The sequence below is a fragment of the Rhinatrema bivittatum genome, chromosome 4 (assembly GCF_901001135.1).
Source record: "Rhinatrema bivittatum chromosome 4, aRhiBiv1.1, whole genome shotgun sequence".
NCBI lineage: Eukaryota > Metazoa > Chordata > Amphibia > Gymnophiona > Rhinatrematidae > Rhinatrema > Rhinatrema bivittatum.
Genome location: NC_042618.1, coordinates 291733312 through 291752357, shown reverse-complemented (window position 1 = coordinate 291752357; position 19046 = coordinate 291733312). Strand labels below are relative to the sequence as shown.

Below are 19046 nucleotides of genomic sequence, written 5' to 3'. Positions count from 1 at the left end.
GAAGGTCCCTGGGTCCATGTTAAACCCAGGGGGATTAGTCATCTCTTGTGGAGAAGTCATTTCAGAGATGCATAGATCTGGGGAGCTATCATCTGTAGAAGTTCCGAACCCATCCCCAGTGAGGGACCAGGCTTTGGTTCCCCCTGGGCTTCCTCGTAATGCTGACAACAGGCAGGACTCAGTTCAGGCTGCGCGGCTTGTATGTGGCAGGCTTTGCAAAGAGCGTGCCTTCTGGCCTTCTTGGGTGCCGGTGCCATTGCCTCTAGCATCAATGCGTGCATGTAATTGTAAATGCGGCTGTGCGTGTAGTTGTGCGTGCCGCTGTGGGCATGTCTGTATTGGACGCGCAAAAGTTAGGCGAATCGGCCGCCCAGCCTGCCCCACGGGTACCGCCGGTCAAGAAGGGAAGATGTCGCCGACACCCCCCACGCGTAAGATGGCGCCCCCGAGGGTCTCCACGTGGAAGCCTGCACCGGATCAGGGCCTAGCCCAACCAGGGCTGCTCAACCCGATCGATGCTCCCTTTTATTTTGCCTGAAGAGAAACAAAATTGGTACGGCAATCCGAGCCTCGGAGACCTTAAAGTTTACTGTCTACCTGATCTCGGCGCTTACCGATTGAGTGCTGGGACGGTCTCCAGCTGCGGGGGGAGAGGGCTTTACCTTCACCGCTGCACTCTGTTGTGCACCTATTGCCTTTCAGCCACTCTGGGGGCTAAATCCACGTCGGGCACCATCTACCAGACCAAGGCACATCTCTGAGGGATATCGGAAATCACCTCAGGAATTCTCAACTGGGGGAGGGACCCTTAAGTTTCACCACAGGAGAGCGGGGCTCGATATTCTTTAAGGTAATGGAGAAATTACTTAGCTGATAATTTCGTTTTCCTTAGTGTGGCAGATGGACTCAGGACCAATGGGTATAGTGTACTGATAGCAGATGGGAGACTGAGTCAGATTTCAAGCTGACGTCAGCCTACATATACCCATGCAGGAAGCTTAGCTCTTCAGAATTCTCCTCGAAAAGCAATTGTGGCTATATGTGTGTTTTAAGAACTTTATTAACTTGGTTAACTTGATTAACTGGGACTGGTTAAACTGATTTCCAAATTGGAGACCACCAGTGCACTCAACCAAAAACCGCCGACACCCGGCAACTATGGGTGTCTTGAACTAGGGGTAATACCTGGCTTACCCGTGCTTGTCTTGTTCTTGGGGATTGTCACCCGAGGTTTCCGGATTTCGGGGCAGCCATGGGTGGGATGCTGAGTCCATCTGTCTACACTAAGGAAAACAAAATTATCAGGTAAGTAATTTCTCCATTTCCTAGCATGTAGCAGATGGACTCAGGACCAATGGGATGTACAAAAGCTACTCCCCAACAGGGTGGGAGGCTGCCCGTGGCCTGTGAACCTGAGGAACGGTTCTCAACAGGATAGGGCTTGAAGCTCGGAGATGAGACGGGCTGAACATATTGCCACTAGGAATGCAGTCTTCAAGGTCAGGAGCCGTAGTGACAGACCACGAATAGGTCTGAAGGAAGCTCTCGCTAGGAAGTCTAGTACTAGATTGAGATTCCATAGGGGCACCGGTCACTTTAAGGGTGGTCGGATTTGTTTGACCCCTCTCAGGAAGCGGGAAACATCTGGAAGGGTTGATAGACTGATGCCGTCCATTTTGGCTCTGAAGTAGGCCAGCGCGGTCACCTGAACCTTGAGGGAGTTGAGAGACAACCCCTTCTTCAAGCCATCCTGCAGAAATTCCAGGATCATGGAGATTTTGATTGTCCGTGGAAGGATCTCGCGGTCCTCACACCAGGCTTCGAATATTCTCCATATTCGTATGTAAGCTAGAGACGTGGAGAACCTGTGTGCTCGGAGTAAGGTGTCAATCACTGCCTTAGAGTATCCGCTCTTCTTCAGGCGAGTCCTCTCAATGGCCAAACCGTAAGAGAGAATAGAGTTGGGTCTTTGTGGAGAATCGGTCCTTGCCAGAGAAGGTCCCTGTGTGGAGGTAGGCACAGAGGGTTCCCCGCAAGAAGTCTTCGCATGTCTGTGTACCATGGCCTTCTTGGCCAGTCCGGGGCCACTGGAAGTACTAGACCTCTGTGGTGTTCTATCTTGCGGATAATCCCACCCAGTAGTGGCCATGGGGGAAAAGCATACAGCAGGTCTTCCTGTGGCCAGGTCTGGACGAGGGTGTTGATTCCCCGGGATTGCAGTTCTCGTCTGCGGCTGAAGAATTTGGGCGTTGGAACGGGTTGCCAGGAGATCCATGGCTGGGGTTCCCCAGCGGTTTACTATCAACTGGAAGGCTGTGGTTGACAGCGTCCATTCCCCTGGGTCTAGACTCTTTCTACTGAGGTAGTCTGCAGTGACGTTGTCTTTTCCCGCGATGTGGGCGGCTGAGATCCCTTGCAGATTTGCTTCTGCCCACGCCATTAGGGGGTCTATTTCCAGGGACACCTGTTGGCTTCTGGTTCCTCCCTGGTTGATGTAGGCAACTGTTGTGGCATTGTCCAACATGACTGATAGATTCGCCCCGGAGTCTGTGACTGAATCGTAGGCAGGCTAGTCTGACTGCTCGGGCTTCCAGTTTGTTTATGTTCCATCCCTACTCTTCCTTGTCCCATTGCCCCTGGGCCGTCAATTCCTGGCAATGGGCTCCCCATCCTCGCAGGCTCGCATCCGTGTTGAGCAGGATCCAGATTGGTGGGGATAGTCTTACTCCCTTGCTCAGATGGTCTTCCTGTAGCCACCATTGGAGCTGGGTCCGAATGAAGCAGTTCTGGGACATCAGGTTCCATCATGACAGTAGAGAACGTTGTAGTGGGCACATGTGGGCCCTTGCCCATGGGATGACTTCTAGGGTTGTCGTCATGAAACCGAGAACTTGGAGGTAAGTCCCATACCTTGGGGCGAGCATAGTTCAACAGTTTTTGCAACTGGTCCATCAGTTTCCTTCTCCTTGTAGGGGGAAGAACCTCCTTGTCTTGTTTGATGTCGAACCGGACTCCCAGGGACTCTAGCGATTGGGAAGGCTGCAGGCAGCACTTGGCTGTGTTGATGACCCGCCCGAGACTCTGCAGTAATTCTCAACTCTGGTGGTCACCTGGTAACTTTCCTCTGGAGATTTTGCCCTGATCAGCCAATCGTCCAGATACAGATGTATGAGGATTCCTTCTTTCCTCAGTGTCACCACCACTACCCACCATGATTTTGGTGATCGTCCAAGGAGCAGTAGCTAGTCCAAAGGGTAGCGCCCGGAACTGGTAACGATGGTCCAGTATCGCAAAGCGTAGGAAGCACTGATGGTCGTGATGGACCAGGATGTGGAGAAAGGCTTCAGACAGATCTAGAGAAGTCAGGAATTCTCCCGGTTGTACTGCCCCTTATGACTGAATGTAGGGTTTCCATGCGGAAGTGTGGTACCCTCAGGTAGCGATTGACGGTGTTTAGGTCCAGGATGGGCCTGAATGTCCCCTTCTTCTTGGGGACAATAAAATAGATGGAATAGTGACCAGTATTTTGTTGGTGCTTGGGCACTGTGGTTATCGCCTTTAAGGCTGAGTGGTTTTGTCAGTGTGATTTCCACTGCCGTCCTCTTGGAGAGGAAGTGGCACGGTGATCTCACGAATTTGTCTGGAGGGATGCTGTGAAAGTCCTGGTAGTATCCCTCTCGAATGATGGTTAGGACCCACTTGTCCAACGTTATCTCGACCCACCTTTGGTAGAAGAGGGTAAGTCTGCCCCCTATGGCTTCTTCCTGTGGATGGGTCTGTTGATTTTCATTGTGGGTTGTGGCTGGGGCCTGTACCTGAGCCTGCTCCCCTCTTCTGTCTGTTCCAAAAGGACTGGTCCCTGCCTGCGGGGCGAGGTGTTTGATAGTATGTGTTCTTGTACGGTCTGAAGCTCTGGGTTTCTCTGCCCTTGGTTCTTCGGGGGGGGAGGAGCGCTGATTTCTCTTGTTCCTGTCCTCTGGTAAACGAGGCACTGGAGATTCGCCCCATTTGTTGGCTAACTTCTCCAATTCACTCCCAAACAGGAGAGATCCTTTAAAAGACATTCTCGTGAGGTTCATTTTGGAGGTCACGTCGGCTTACCAATTTTGGAGCCATATTTGTCTTCTGGCTGCCACTATAGAAGAGACGCCCCTGGCTGAGGTGCGTACCAGGTCTGAGGTCGCATCCGTGAGGAAGGATATCGCCGGTTCTAATGTTTCGGCGGAGATGGTTGCATCTCTGGAGAGAAGCAAGCAGGCATGTGTCACAACGGCGCAGCAGGAAGCGATCTGCAGGGTCATTGCTGCAACATCAAATGATTGTTTAAGGATGGATTCCTGATGTCTGTCCTGGGCGTCCTTGAGTGCAGCTCCTCCTTCGACGGATGGTTGTGCGCTTTGAGATTGCATAGACCATGGCATCCACTTTTGGGAACCATAGGAGTTCTTTGGCCATGGGTTCCAGGGGGTATAGGGCTTCTAGGGCCCGTCCTCCCTTGAAGCTGGCTTCCGGAGCATTCCATTCCAGGTCAATAAGTTGTTGTACGGCCTGTAGCATTGGGAAATAGCATAAGGCTTGATGGAGGGAGAACAGAACGGGGTTCATCTTTGGCTCCGCTGTGGTACTCGCGCCTGGAATGGCCAGTGTCTTCAGGGTCAGAGACACGAGGGCTGGCAACTCGTCTATGGAGAAGAATCGCAGCATGTTCGGTAGTGTTCCATCCCTGGAGGAATTTCCCCTTCCTCCAAAGAGTCAGTCTCGTCTTCCGGGGTGTCTGAGTCCCCTAAGGGAAGGCTTTTACTTGGATGGGGCATGTCTCGGGAGGTCCGAGAGGTGCTTGGAAGGTCTTGCGCTTCTGGTGGAGACTGGGGCTGTGTCGCAGGTGGTACCGATTGCGCCTGGACAAAGGTTTGCAGCCCTTTGAAGAATTCCACCCAGGAAAATGTCTGAGTGGAGGCCCCCGAGGTGCCCACCTGAGAAGGGGCTGAGTCGGAGATACAGAGGTCTGGGGCACTATCATTGGTGGAGCCGGATCCCTCTACTGGCTAAGGGGGGCCTTGCTTCGGTTTCCCCTGAGGCTCTTCGCACTGCAGGCATAGGGCCAGAGGCCACTTTGGGTTGCGCAGCTCTCAGGTGGCAGGCTGGGCAGAGGGCTTGTCCCTTGGCTTTCTTGGCTGGCAGTGCCATGATTTGTGCGCGTGGAGTGGCTCAAAACTCATCTGTGCGCCTAGGTGCGCGCGCCGGGAGACTTAGCTGTGCGCTCCGGGTGCACAGACGATGTGCGTGCAGGATGTGGAAGATGTGCGTGCAGGTCGCTATTTGTGCGCTTGGCGGAGATGCGCGTGCCACTGTGCGCACGGGCCTATCTGTGCGTCCAACACTGTTGTGCGTGCCGCTGTGCGCCCGGCACCGTTGTGCGCGCCGCTGTGCACAGAAGTTGGTTGTGCGCACGGCTCAGGTGAGCGTACAATGCGGTGGGGTCAAAGGGGGGAAATGGCGCAGACGACCATGCGGACAAGATGGCGACCCCCCCCCCCTGGAGAATCTCTACTTGTGAGGACCCTTGCACCGGATCGGGTTCTAGCCCGGACGGTGCTGCTCAACCCAATTTAACAGACGCCGGAAGGACGATCTGTGCGGCTATCCGAGCCTCGGACACCGGAGACTTTTAAGAGAGTTTTCTACCTTACCTTGTCTCGGTGCTTCCCAGCCTCGTGCCGGGCAGTCTCCGGCTGCAGGGGGAGAGGGAATTACCTTCACCGCCGTGCTCGGTATTGCACCTGCTGCCTCTTAGCCACTCTGGGGGCTAGGTCCACGCCGGGAACCAGCTACCGGACCGAGGCTTGCCTCTGAGGGATCTCGGAAATCACCTCAGGAATTCTCGAATGGGGGAGGGACCCTTAGGTATCACCACAGGAGAGCAGGGCTTGTCTTGTAGAGGTAAGATTTCTTTCTTCTTTGGTTTGGATTTTCGAACACTGTGCAAGTGTGTGTAGTGTCCCTATCTGCTTAGGAGACGGAGAAATACAGAAGAGCTTAAGTTTCCTGTACGTATATGTAGGCTGATGTCAGCTTGAAATCTGACTCTGTCTCCCATCTGCTATCAGGAGTACACTATACCCATTGGTCCTGAGTCCATCTGCTACATGCTAGGAAAATTTTCTTTCTTTGCTGTAATTCTTAACACTATTTTAGTGTGTGGGATAGTGTCCGCATCTGCTAGGAGACTGAGATACTTAAGAGCTGAGGTTACTGCAGGGGTATATCTAGAGTGACTTCAGCTTTGAAATCTGACTCAGTCTCCCATCTGCTACCAAAAGAGCACATAACCCACTGGTCCTGAGTCCATCTGGCTACACACTAGGAAATCATGACAGAATTTAAGCATGCTTGGGACAGATATAGAGGGCAGTGGTAAGAACAGGGGTGGAAGAGAGTTGGGAGTAAAACAAATGTAGAGCCTGTGTTAAAATGTGGAAACTTATGCTCATGTACCCAGAACAGAAGAGGATCAAAAATCTGACTTTCACGGAGCAGTGGTATGGCTGCTATGAGCTGGCAGGATTGATCAGCAAGGAGTGATGGTGGGAACTTGTAATGCTCTGAGGTGTAAATGGGGAGAGATAGGCAAAAATGATAAGGAGTAAACTTCTGCACGTGATCAGCTAAGAATTCTTCTTAGCATGGTTTGTAGTAATAAGAAAGGGTGATGACTAAAGAAAGTGTAATGTAAGTGGTCAAGTTTATATGGCCAACAGCTGGGAAATCATCTTCATCAGAGAGTGAAAATGGCAGGCAGAGTGGGTGGGTAAAATGGTCCTTATCTACCAACATGCGTTATGTTATTATGTTACTGTTTCAATGCCCAATTTGAAAAATATAAGTTCCCTCTATAAGTTCTAGCACCAAAAACTTCACTCAAACCTTTTAAGCAAAGGTAAAATTCATATGAAAATGAAATCAAATACAAAATGAAGAGCACGTGCAATCAAATGGAAAAGGAAATCTGAACCGTGTAAGGAACTGATGGAACTTCTGGCCAGCAGCACAGAGATATATGGTAGAGTCAGAAGGACATGGTCTTTTATTCCAGAACAATACCAGGCAGAACTGGAGGGACATACTAAGTCTCTCTTATCAGAGGGATTCCCAATACAATTAGAAAAATCTGATGAAGCTTTTCTGTTCCAGTACAGTGAATTCAGATACAACTAAAGGAATGTTGGGTTCCATATTAGGTGCTACAACCCAAGAAAGAGATCTAGGTGTCATAGTGGATAACACATTGAAATCGTCGGTTCAGTGTGCTGTGGCAGTCAAAAAAGCAAACAGAATGTTGGGAATTATTAGAAAGGGAATGGTGAATAAAACGGAAAATGTCATAATGCCTCTGTATCGCTCCATGGTGAGACCGCACCTTGAATACTGTGTACAATTCTGGTCGCCGCATCTCAAAAAAGATATAATTGCGATGGAGAAGGTACAGAGAAGGGCTACCAAAATGATAAGGGGAATAGAACAACTCCCCTACGAGGAAAGACTAAAGAGGTTAGGACTTTTCAGCTTGGAGAAGAGACGACTGAGGGGGGGATATGATAGAGGTGTTTAAAATCATGAGAGGTCTAGAACAGGTAGATGTGAATCGGTTATTTACTCTTTCGGATAGTAGAAAGACTAGGGGGCACTCCATGAAGTTAGCATGGGGCACATTTAAAACTAATCGGAGAAAGTTCTTTTTTTTTTTTTTTTTTTTTTTTTAATTCTTTATTATCACTTTTTAATTTACAAAACCTTTAAATTTTGCAAAAACAGAAATTTCAGATCAGATGAACAAACAAAAAAGAAATAAAAGCAACATTTAAACATAATACCAGTTGTTCATCTTTTCTTAAATATTAATCAATATATATATATATAGCCATACATATACATATGGCTATTTGGAGAGATCCATTATTAATGAGAGTGAATCAAACAAAGAAAATAATATTAATTACAATGAAAGGCAGGCACGTAACACAACCATTACATTTAAGTATTTATGGGTGATGATGTGATAGGAGTTTTCAATGATAAAAAACTTTTTAACTGTTCGGAAGTGAAAAATATATTAACTTCAGCTCCTTTCTTCAAATAACATTTACAGGGAAACTTAACTTTAAACGAATAACCCAAAGCTATGACTTGTTGGCGCAGAGCTAAAAATTCTCTGCGTCTTCCCTGGGTGGTCGGGGACAAATCTGGAAAAAACTTCACATTTTCGTTTAGGAAAACAGTCGGAAATTTGCTGAAATACTTCTTCATAATAGACTGCACATCCATAGTAGATATCATTGAAACTAGTAAAGTTGTTCTGTCTATTATTTCTGTTGTATTTGACTCTTCTAAGAATTGCGTTAAATTTTCCTGGATGTCTAACCTGTTTGATGCAGAAGATGTTTTAGGCAAAAAATAACATTTGTTTACTGCAAGAATACTTCCTTCATCAAAACACAAGACATTTAACATAAAACTTTTTAGGGTAATATAAGGGTTTTCACCCAAAACCCGGGGAAAATTTAAAATCCTGATATTTAAATTTCTTGAAGAGTTCTCTAATGTTTCCAGTCTCCTAGCAATTGACTGATTATCTTTAACAACTGCCGCGTGAAATTTTAAATTTGTTTGCTCCTTCTCCTCCAGGGTTGATACTCGCTTAGAAACTTGGTCAAGTTTCTTTTGAAAATCAGTTGTATTTTTGGAGCTTTGTGAAGCTAATGTCCTCACTTCCTCACTCAGATGGTTCACAACTGACGCTACTCCCGCCATCAAATCCCATAGAGCAGTCATGGTCACCACTTCAGGGCGATCTGGAATTTTCAGGGGTTTAAAGGTTGGGGTAAGTACATGCAGTGTTGGCAGGCTTAAACTCGCAGAACTTACCCCTGCTACCCCTTCTCCCAGTCCGATATCCGCGATTCCCACGCTGGCTGTTATTCCCTCTGGGACGACCGAAGTTGTTAGTACTGCTTGTGCAGCAACGGTCAGCGTTGGCGTCTCTGCCAGTAACCCGGAAAGAGTTTCCTTCAGTCAGCGCGTCGGGTTGGAAAAGTAGCCCTGGCCCTTGTGTCGGAACTGCTCGCTGTTCTGGGCTCAGAATAGTCTCCTCCGGAGTGGATAACTCACTCTCCGTTCACCGCTCCAAGGGTTCCTCGACTTCTGGATTAGTGGTTGAGGAGGTAAGAAACCGTGTAATCTCCTGCTGTAGGATCGATATCGGAGGGGGTGTCGAGGGATAAACCCTGACCTTTCCCTTCCATTTCGGGTGCATTTTCGCAAGAAATTCAATGTTTCAGGAAAAAAGCAGGAGATCGACTGGCTCCGGCTCTTAACGTGCCGCCATCTTGGATCAGAGTTTTTTTTTACTCAACGCACAATTAAACTCTGGAATTTGTTACCAGAGGATGTGGTCAGTGCAGTTAGTATAGCTGTGTTTAAAAAAGGATTGGATAAGTTCTTGGAGGAGAAGTCCATTACCTGCTATTAAGTTCACTTAGAGAATAGCCATTGACATTAACAATGGTAACATGGAATAGACTTAGTTTTTGGGTACTTGCCAGGTTCTTATGGCCTGGATTGGCCACTGTTGGAAACAGGATGCTGGGCTTGATGGACCCTTGGTCTGAACCAGTATGGCATTTTCTTATGTTCTTAAGAGATGGAACGTCTCCAACCCAGAAGGACAGAGAACAGACCCACTCCAACACAGGGATACCAAGTGCAGTGCACTCCATATGATAATGGAACCCACTGCCTACCTAGTTCCAGCCATATCTATATACAAACACACAACACTCCCTATATTATACACTCACCTATACATTTTCCTCTGTGCACAGTCTGCAGACCATAGCCTCCTATGTGAAAATGCAGGAGTTCATAGGATGTGGAGCAATCTTCATTACTATGGACAGAAAGCTGACGATCTCGCCTTAAAAAAAAAAACAACAATATAAAACTACAAAGCAGAACACTTACCAAATTCCAGAAACTTGCATTATCAACCTTACTGAAGTGTGCATTCCTTAGTCATCTACTCCTAGGAAATAGATCCAGAAACCAACAGCAAGTTTAATTTCTTACAAAATGAGTTTTTTTCAGGAAAAAGATGGTAACATCAGAATTTGACATCTCAGAAAAACAAAAATGCTTTAACATTATCTGCAATGTCTTATTCTGGATTGCAAAATGGCTAAAAGTTAGGAAACAGTAGGTTTGACTGGTTAGTTTTCTCAATGAAGGAAGGTACATAGTGATACCAGTGCTTTTTAACATTTTTAAATGATCTGGAAAATGGATCAAGTGAAGCAATCACATATAGAGATGACAAAATTATTTCAAGCTGTTAAATCACAAGAGGTTTATAAAAATCTGCAGGACCATCTTGCAAGACTGGGGAACTGGGCATCCAAATGACAGATGAAATTTAATGTGGACCTATGCCAAGTGATGCAATTAGAGAAACATAATCCAAAAGGAAAATTGGTTCTTACCTACTAATTTTCGTTCCTGTAATACCACAGATCAGTCCAGACAAGTGGGTTTTGGAGTCAGAGAAACAAAACTGAGACATTGCTACATAACAGAGTGCTACCTGCAGTCCCCTCACTACTGACCTGTACTCAAGCCAAGAAGTAACCCCAAAAACCCTTTTGCGGGCTAACAGGGAAAACTATAGGGTTGGAAACCCCCAAAAACTAGAGCCCAAAACAATCCCAAAAGCTAAATCTAAAAAACCCAAACCATGATCAATAACTGCCCAAATACCCTGAAAGGCAAACCAACTTGAACCACTAGTTGGCAGTAACAGGATGGGTCTCTGGACTGATCTGTGGTATTACAGGAACGAAAATTAGCAGGTAAGAACCAATTTTCCTTTCCTGAACATACCCAGATCAGTCCAGACAAGTGGGATGTACCAAAGCACCCCTAGACTGGGCGGGAACCCGAAAGACCCGCATGCATGGTGAAAAGGGACATGGTGGAAAGAGGATAACCAATGGGACAGTGCTATACCGGGCTACAAATTATATCGCAATGACAGAGAGGAGCACCCGGGAGGAGGTGTGGCGCTTTATGTCCGGGATGGCATAGAGTCCAACAGGATAAATATCCTGCATGAGACTAAATACAAAATTGAATCTTTATGGGTAGAAATCCCTTGTGTGTTGGGAAAGACTATAGTGATAGGGGTATACTACCGTCCACCTGGTCAAGATGGTGAGACGGACAGTGAAATGCTAAGAGAAATTAGGGAAGCTAACCAAATTGGTAGTGCAGTAATAATGGGAGACTTCAATTACCCCAATATTGACTGGGTAAATGTATCATCGGGTCACGCTAGAGAGATAACGTTCCTGGATGGAACGTTTATGGAGCAATTGGTTCAGGAACCGACGAGAGAGGGAGCAATTTTAGATCAAATTCTCAGTGGAGCACAGGACTTGGTGAGAGAGGTAATGGTGGTGGGGCCGCTTGGCAATAGTGATCATAATATGTTCAAATTTGATTTAATGACTGGAAGAGGAACAGTATGCAAATCCAAGGCTCTCGGGCTAAACTTTCAAAAGGGAAACGTTGATAAAATGAGAAAAATTGTTAGAAAAAAACTGAAAGGAGCAGCTACAAAAGTAAAAAATGTCCAAGAGGCGTGGTCATTGTTAAAAAAATACCATTCTAGAAGCACAGTCTAGATGTATTCCACAGATCAAGAAAGATGGAAAGAAGGCAAAAGGATTACCGGCATGATTAAAATGGGAGGTGAAAGAAGCTATTTTAGCCAAAAGATCTTCATTCAAAAATTGGAAGAAGAATCCAACAGAAGAAAATAGGATAAAGCATAAACATTGGCAAGTTAAATATAAGACAGGCTAAGAGAGAATTTGAAAAGAAGTTAGCTGTAGAGGCAAAAACTCACAGTAAAAACTTTTTTAAATATATCCGAAGCAGGAAGCCTGTGAGGGAGTCAGTTGGCCCGTTAGATGATCGAGGGGTTAAAGGGGTACTTAGAGAAGATAAGGCCATCGCAGAAAGATTAAATGATTTCTTTGCTTCGGTGTTTTCCGAAGAGGATGTTGGGGAGGTACCCGTAATGGAGAAGGTTTTCATGGGTAATGATTCAGATGGACTGAATCAAATCACGGTGAACCTAGAAGATGTGGTAGGCCTGATTGACAAACTGAAGAGTAGTAAATCACCTGGACTGGATGGTATACACCCCAGAGTTCTGAAGGAACTAAAAAATGAAATTTCAGACCTATTAGTAAAAATTTGTAACCTATCATTAAAATCATCCATTGTACCTGAAGACTGGAGGATAGCAAATGTAACCCCAATATTTAAAAAGGGCTCCAGGGGCGATCCGGGAAACTACAGACCGGTTAGCCTGACTTCAGTGCCAGGAAAAATAGTGGAAAGTGTTCTAAACATCAAAATCACAGAACATATAGAAAGACATGGTTAATGGAACAAAGTCAGCATGGCTTTACCCCAGGCAAGTCTTGCCTTACAAATCTGCTTCACTTTTTTGAAGGAGTTAATAAACACATGGATAAAAGTGAACCGGTAAATGTAGTATACTTGGATTTTCAGAAGGCATTTGACAAAGTTCCTCATGAGAGGCTTCTAGGAAAAGTAAAAAGTCATGGGATAGGTGGTGATGTCCTTTCATGGATTGCAAACTGGCTAAAAGACAGGAAACAGAGAGTAGGATTAAATGGACAATTTTCTCAGTGGAAGGGAGTGGACAGTGGAGTGCATCAGGGATCTGTATTGGGACCCTTACTTTTCAATATATTTATAAATGATCTGGAAAGAAATACGAGTGAGATAATCAAATTTGCAGATGACACAAAATTGTTCAGAGTAGTTAAATCACAAGCAGATTGTGATAAATTGCAGGAAGACCTTGTAAGACTGGAAAATTGGGCATCCAAGTGGCAGATGAAATTTAATGTGGATAAGTGCAAGGTGATGCATATAGGGAAAAATAACCCATGCTATAATTACACAATGTTGGGTTCCATATTAGGTACTACAACCCAAGAAAGAGATCTAGGCGTCATAGTGGATAACACATTGAAATCGTTGGTTCAGTGTGCTGCGGCAGTCAAAAAAGCAAACAGAATGTTGAGAATTATTAGAAAGGGAAATGTGAACAAAATGGAAAATGTCATAATGCCTCTGTATCGCTCCATAGTGAGACCGCACCTTGAATAATGTGTACAATTCTGGTCGCCGCATCTCAAAAAAGATATAATTGCGATGGAGAAGGTACAGAGAAGGGCTACCAAAATGATAAGGGGAATGGAACAACTTCTCTACGAGGAAAGACTAAAGAGGTTAGGACTTTTCAGCTTGGAGAAGAGACGACTGAGGGGGGGATATGATAGAGGTGTTTAAAATCATGAGAGGTCTAGAACGGGTAGATGTGAATCGGTTATTTACTCTTTCGGATAGTAGAAAGACTAGGGGGCACTCCATGAAGTTAGCATGGGGCACATTTAAAACTAATTGGAGAAAGTTCTTTTTTACTCAACGCACAATTAAACTCTGGAATTTGTTGCCAGAGGATGTGGTTAGTGCAGTTAGTATAGCGGTGTTTATAAAAGGATTGGATAAGTTCTTGGAGGAGAAGTCCATTACCTGCTATTAAGTTCACTTAGATAATAGCCACTGCCATTAGCAATGGTAACATGGAATTGACTTAGTTTTGGGGTACTTGCCAGGTTCTTATGGCCTGGATTGGCCACTGTTGGAAACAGGATGCTGGGCTTGATGGACCCTTGGTCTGACCCAGTATGGCATTTTCTTATGCAGAACACTCTCACTAAAGAATGCTTCTTCCTGCGCCCTCACGTCCATGCTGTAATGTCTGGTGAAAGTATGCAATGAAGACCACACCGCAGCCCTACAAATCTGAGGCAACAACAAATTACATTCTGAACAGGAAATGGCTAGTGACCTTGTAGAGCACGCCTTCAGCCCCGCTGGAACTTGACAGCACTTACAAATATAGGCCATGCAAATAGCCGCTTTTAATCAATCAATGTGAAATGGTAGCTTTAGAGGCCTTCTCTCCTTTCTTCCTACCCTCATACAGGACAAAAAGGTGATCAGAGTACAGAACTATTCGACAGTTTCAGATAACTCAAAGTTCTCCTTAAATCCAAAAGATGCAGCTCCCTGCCCCTAGGGGAATCCTTAGACCACTGCGGAAAAGCTGGGAGGTCTACCAATTGATTAACATGAAAGGACACCACCTTAGACCAAAAAGAGGGGACTGTCTGCAAGGAAACCCCGTCATAAGAAATCCGCAGAAAGGGATTCTTAGAAGACAGAGCCTGTAACTCCGAAACCTGTATGGCCGAACAGAAGGCCACCAGAAACACTGCCTTCAGAGTCAAAGCCTTCAGCGTCACTCTTGTCAAAGGCTCAAAAGTAGCCCTACACAAAACTCAGAAGACCAAATTAAGGCATTGCTACATAACAGAGTGCGCCACCTGCAGTCTCCTCACTACTGACCTGTACTCAAGCCAAGAAGTAATCCCAAAAATCCTCTCTCGGGCTAACAGGCAAATACTTGACCTCTTAAGAAATAAATCATGTCCGGACGCAAGGCCAAGAACCTCCCTCGCCATTTGCCCCTAAGAAAGCCCAAAGCTGACACCTGAATGCAAATGGAACTATAGGCGGGACCCTTAGACAAGCCCTGTTGCACAAATTCCAAGATGAAAGGAACCTCCACTGACATGGGATGCACCTGTCTGTGAAGTCTCCAAGACTCTAACGCCCTCCAGACCTAAATATACACCAAAGTGGCAGGTCGACGAGCCTGGAGAAACGTGGAGATTACCTGCTCTGAATAACCTTCAAGGCGCAGCCGCCATCTCTCAAAAGCCAAGCCGCAAGACAAAAGCGATCCTCACGATCCAAAAATATGAGCCCCTGATGCAGAAACTTTGGTAGATGAACCAGCCGAAGGGATCCAACTACCACCAGATGCAAACCACGGACATCGCGGCCACTAGGGCACTGCCAACACCACAGAACCGGGATGCACCTCTATACACCTCAGAATTTGGCTGACCAGTGACAAAGGAGGAAACACGTACAGCAGGATCCCCGATGGCCAAGGGCACACTAAAGCATCCAAACCCACCGAACCAACTTCTCTTCTGCGACTGAGAAAGCAAATGTTGCTTACCTGATGTAACAGGTGTTCTCACAGGACAGCAGGATGTTAGTCCTCACAAATGGGTGACATCGAGGATGGAGCCCAACCACGGAAAACTTCTGTCAAAGTTTCTGGAACTTTGACTGGCCCCTACTGGGCATGCCCAGTACGGCACCAACCCTGCAGCCAGCAGGGGTCCCCCTTCAGTCTTGTTTCAAAGCTACAGGCAGTGCCGAAAAATAAAATAAGAAAAACGAACACAACACCGCGGGGCGGCGGGCGGGTTTCGTGAGGACTAACATCCTGCTGTCCTGTGAGAACACCTGTTACATCAGGTAAGCAACATTTGCTTTCTCACAGGACAAGCAGGATGGTTGTCCTCACAAATGGGTGAGTACCGAGCTGAGGATGTCCGGACGTGCACCAAAAGCACCCAACGGCGTGCAACAGGCACAACAACTGGGCTGGAATTTGGTAGAGGACATCCGCACCTCACCGCGTAGGCGGAAGGGTGTTGGTACGTCATGTTAGAAAAAGGTTACGCAAGACAGATTGGCCGAAGATGGAATCCTGTCTTCCAGCTTTGTCCAAACAGTAGTGGGCTGCAAATGTATGGAGAGAACTCCAGGTAGCAGCCCTGCAGATGTCAGGAAGCAGCACCGATCGAAGGTGTGCTACTGAAGTTGCCATGGCCCTCACAGAGTGTGCCTTAACACGGTCTTGAAAGGGAATGCCAGCCTGCTGATAGCAGAAAGAGATACAGTCCGCCATCCAGGAGGAAAGAGCCTGCTTACCCACAGGTTGCCCTAATTTGTTAGGATGGAAAGACATGAATAATTGAGTGCTCTTCCTGTGGGCAACTGTACGGTCTAGATAGAAAGCTAGAGCTCGTTTACAGTCGAGGGTATGCAGAGTCTGTTCCCCGGAGTTGGAGTGGGGCCTGGGAAAGAAAATAGGTAGTATGATGGATTGATTAATATGAAACTCCGAAACTACCTTAGGCAAGAATTTTGGGTGAGTGCGGAGTACCGCCCGGTCCTGCAGGAGTTTAGTGTAAGGCGGGTAGGTAACTAGGGCCTGTAATTCACTAACCCTGCAAGCTGAAGTGATAGCCAAAATGAAAATCACTTTCCATGTGAGATATTTAAGGTCACAGGAGTGAAGAGGTTCGAAAGGTGGTTTCATAAGGCGACCAAGAACCAGATTAAGGTCCCAAGATGGGGCCGGAGGACGTAAAGGTGGCTTCAAATGGAGCAAGCCTTTAAGAAAGCGTGTTACAAGGGGTTGTACTGAAATAGGGACACCCCCAATACCTTTATGGAAGGCGGCTACCGCACTGACATGCATTCTAATGGAAGAGGTCTTCAGACCTGATTCTGACAAATGCCAAAGATAGTCCAAAAATTTAGGAATTGGACAGGAAAGGGGATCAAGGGACTGAGAAGTGCACCATGATGTGTACCTTTTCCATTTATAGGAGTAAGATTTTCTTGTGGAAGGCTTTCGTGAAGCGATGAGGACACGAGAAACTGAATCCGATAGGTTAAGTGGTTGAAGGACTAACCTTTCAACATCCATGCCGTCAGGGACAAGGCTTGGAGATTGGGATGGAGGAGGCATCCGTCGTTTTGAGTGATCAGATGCGGGTCCTTTCCCAAGGGAATGTGTCTGCGGATGGAGAGATCCTGGAGTATGGGAAACCACACTTGGCGTGGCCAGTGCGGTGCTATCAGGATCATGGTTCCCTTGTCCTGACGTAGCTTCACAAGAGTCTTCGACAGAAGAGGAAGTGGAGGGAATGCATAAAGCAGACCAGTTGTCCACGGGAGGGAAAATGCATCCCTGGGCCGAGAGTGCTGAGTTCGAATGAGAGAGCAGTGATTGGCCACTTTGTGGTTCTGAGGGGACGCAAAGAGGTCTATGTGGGGATAACCCCATTTCTGGAAAAGAGAGGTCGCTACCAAGGGATTAAGTGACCACTCGTGTGGTTGGAAGACACGGCTCAGCTGTTCTGCCAAGACGTTTTCTACTCCCGGCAAGTAGGTGGCCCTGAGGTACATGGAACGGGAGAGGGCTTCTGCCCAAATCTGCGCAGTTTCCTGTCAGAGAAGGAAGGAGCCTGTGCCTCCCTGCTTGTTGATGTACCACATGGCCACCTGGTTGTCCATCTGAATCAAGATTATGTGATTTGATAGGCAATCTTGAAAAGCCCGGAGAGCGTATCGGATTGCTCGAAGCTCCAGGAAATTTATCTGGTTTTTGGCTTCCTCTAGAGACCAGAATCCTTGGGTTTGTAAACTGTTTACATGGGCTCCCCAGCCGACGTTGGAAGCGTCGGTGGTGAGAATTATTTGAGGATCTGGTGGATGAAAGGGCAAACCTTGGAGGAGGTTGGATTGATTTGTCCACCAGGCAAGAGACAGACGGAGTGCATCGGTGATGTGGACAATGGTCGACAGAGGCTGAGTGGCTTGGACCCATTGTGATTTCAGAATCCATTGCATGACTCTCATGGCCAGACGGGCCATTGGAGTCACATAAACTGAGGAGGCCATGTGTCCCAGCAGAATGAGGAATTGGCGAGCTGTTGCTGTGGGTTGAGACTGCAACTGGCAAGCTAGGGACACAAGGGTTTGAACACGTTGATGAGGAAGGAAGGCTTTTGCCTGTAAGGTGTCCAAGTCTGCTCCAATGAATGATAAGGTTTGAGATGGGAGTAAATAGGATTTCTCGTAGTTGACAAGAAATCCTAGAGAAATTAGAGTTCGAATTGTCAGGGAAGACCGAGCGATTTGCTAGGTTGTGGCCCTGATCAACCAATCGTCCAAGTAGGGGTAGACATGGACACCTTCCTTCCTGAGGAACGCTGCAACCACTACGAGACATTTGGTGAAAACTCGCGGTGCGGATGCTAGGCCAAATGGGAGCACTCGGTATTGATAGTGGTTTTGGCATACTAGAAATCGGAGGGATTTGCGATGAGATTGAGGGAGGGGAAGGTGGGGGGAGGCGGAAGGAAAGTTCCCTCCGGAACAGAGGAAGGCTGTGTGGCTCGGCGCGCGCAAGTTGCACAACTGTGCACCCCTTTGCGCGTGCACATGTTATCGGGCGTAGATTTGTTTGCGTCGGGTTGCGCGAACAAATCTACTCCCGTGCGCACCTTTTAAAATTTGGCCCACTATGATCATCCCTGGCCTCAAATCTCTGGACTCTGCTAGAACTGACAGCCTTTTACACCACCCCCATAGAGATTGAGCATTTTAGCAACCTCTGGCTACCTTTGCTTTGTTGAAGATCTAGTGCCTAGTTGGCAGACCTCACTCCATTCTGCCCTGGATGACACTGCCCCCATTAAACTGACTCAGGTCCCTTTTAAAAACATAACACACCCTGGTGCTCTGCTGAATTAAAAATTCAAACAAGAGAATTACAACAAACTGAACAGAGAAACAGCAAAACAAACAGAGATAAATAGATAAGCCCATCAAGCCAAGTGCCTGATTCATTAAAGGTTTTTCCCAAAGACACAAAATGGGAGAAAAGCCTTAATGAATCTGGCCCTAAACTAAAATTTTATAAAACTACCGCGGACACTGCCAACAGAATTTTTCTCCCAAAGATTCTCAGCTGCTGCTTCCCACCCATGGGGATTATTTCATGTAATCCACTCTCTGATAGACACACCTTAAAATGGGCCCTCTAGTCCACTCTCACAAGCAAGGTCTTTGTTGACTTCTTTAATAGGAAAATTATCAAGATCACAAAGGGTTTGCCAGATTCTACAACCAGTCTCTTCCTCTTCTCCTGTTTCTTGGTTTGTCTTTGATCTTCC

The 19046-nt window shown here is 46.8% G+C and overlaps 1 protein-coding gene across 2 annotated transcripts in view; it reads right to left on the bottom strand.

Moving 5' to 3' along the window:
* Window positions 1-19046, bottom strand: part of EIF2AK4 (eukaryotic translation initiation factor 2 alpha kinase 4) — a 546008-nt gene that overhangs the window by 450304 nt on the left and 76658 nt on the right. For both annotated transcript variants that reach the window (XM_029600187.1, XM_029600189.1), the window contains exon 7: window positions 9855-9970. In XM_029600187.1, the coding sequence (XP_029456047.1) occupies window positions 9855-9970 (116 nt within the window). The remainder of the gene's footprint in view (window positions 1-9854; window positions 9971-19046) is intronic.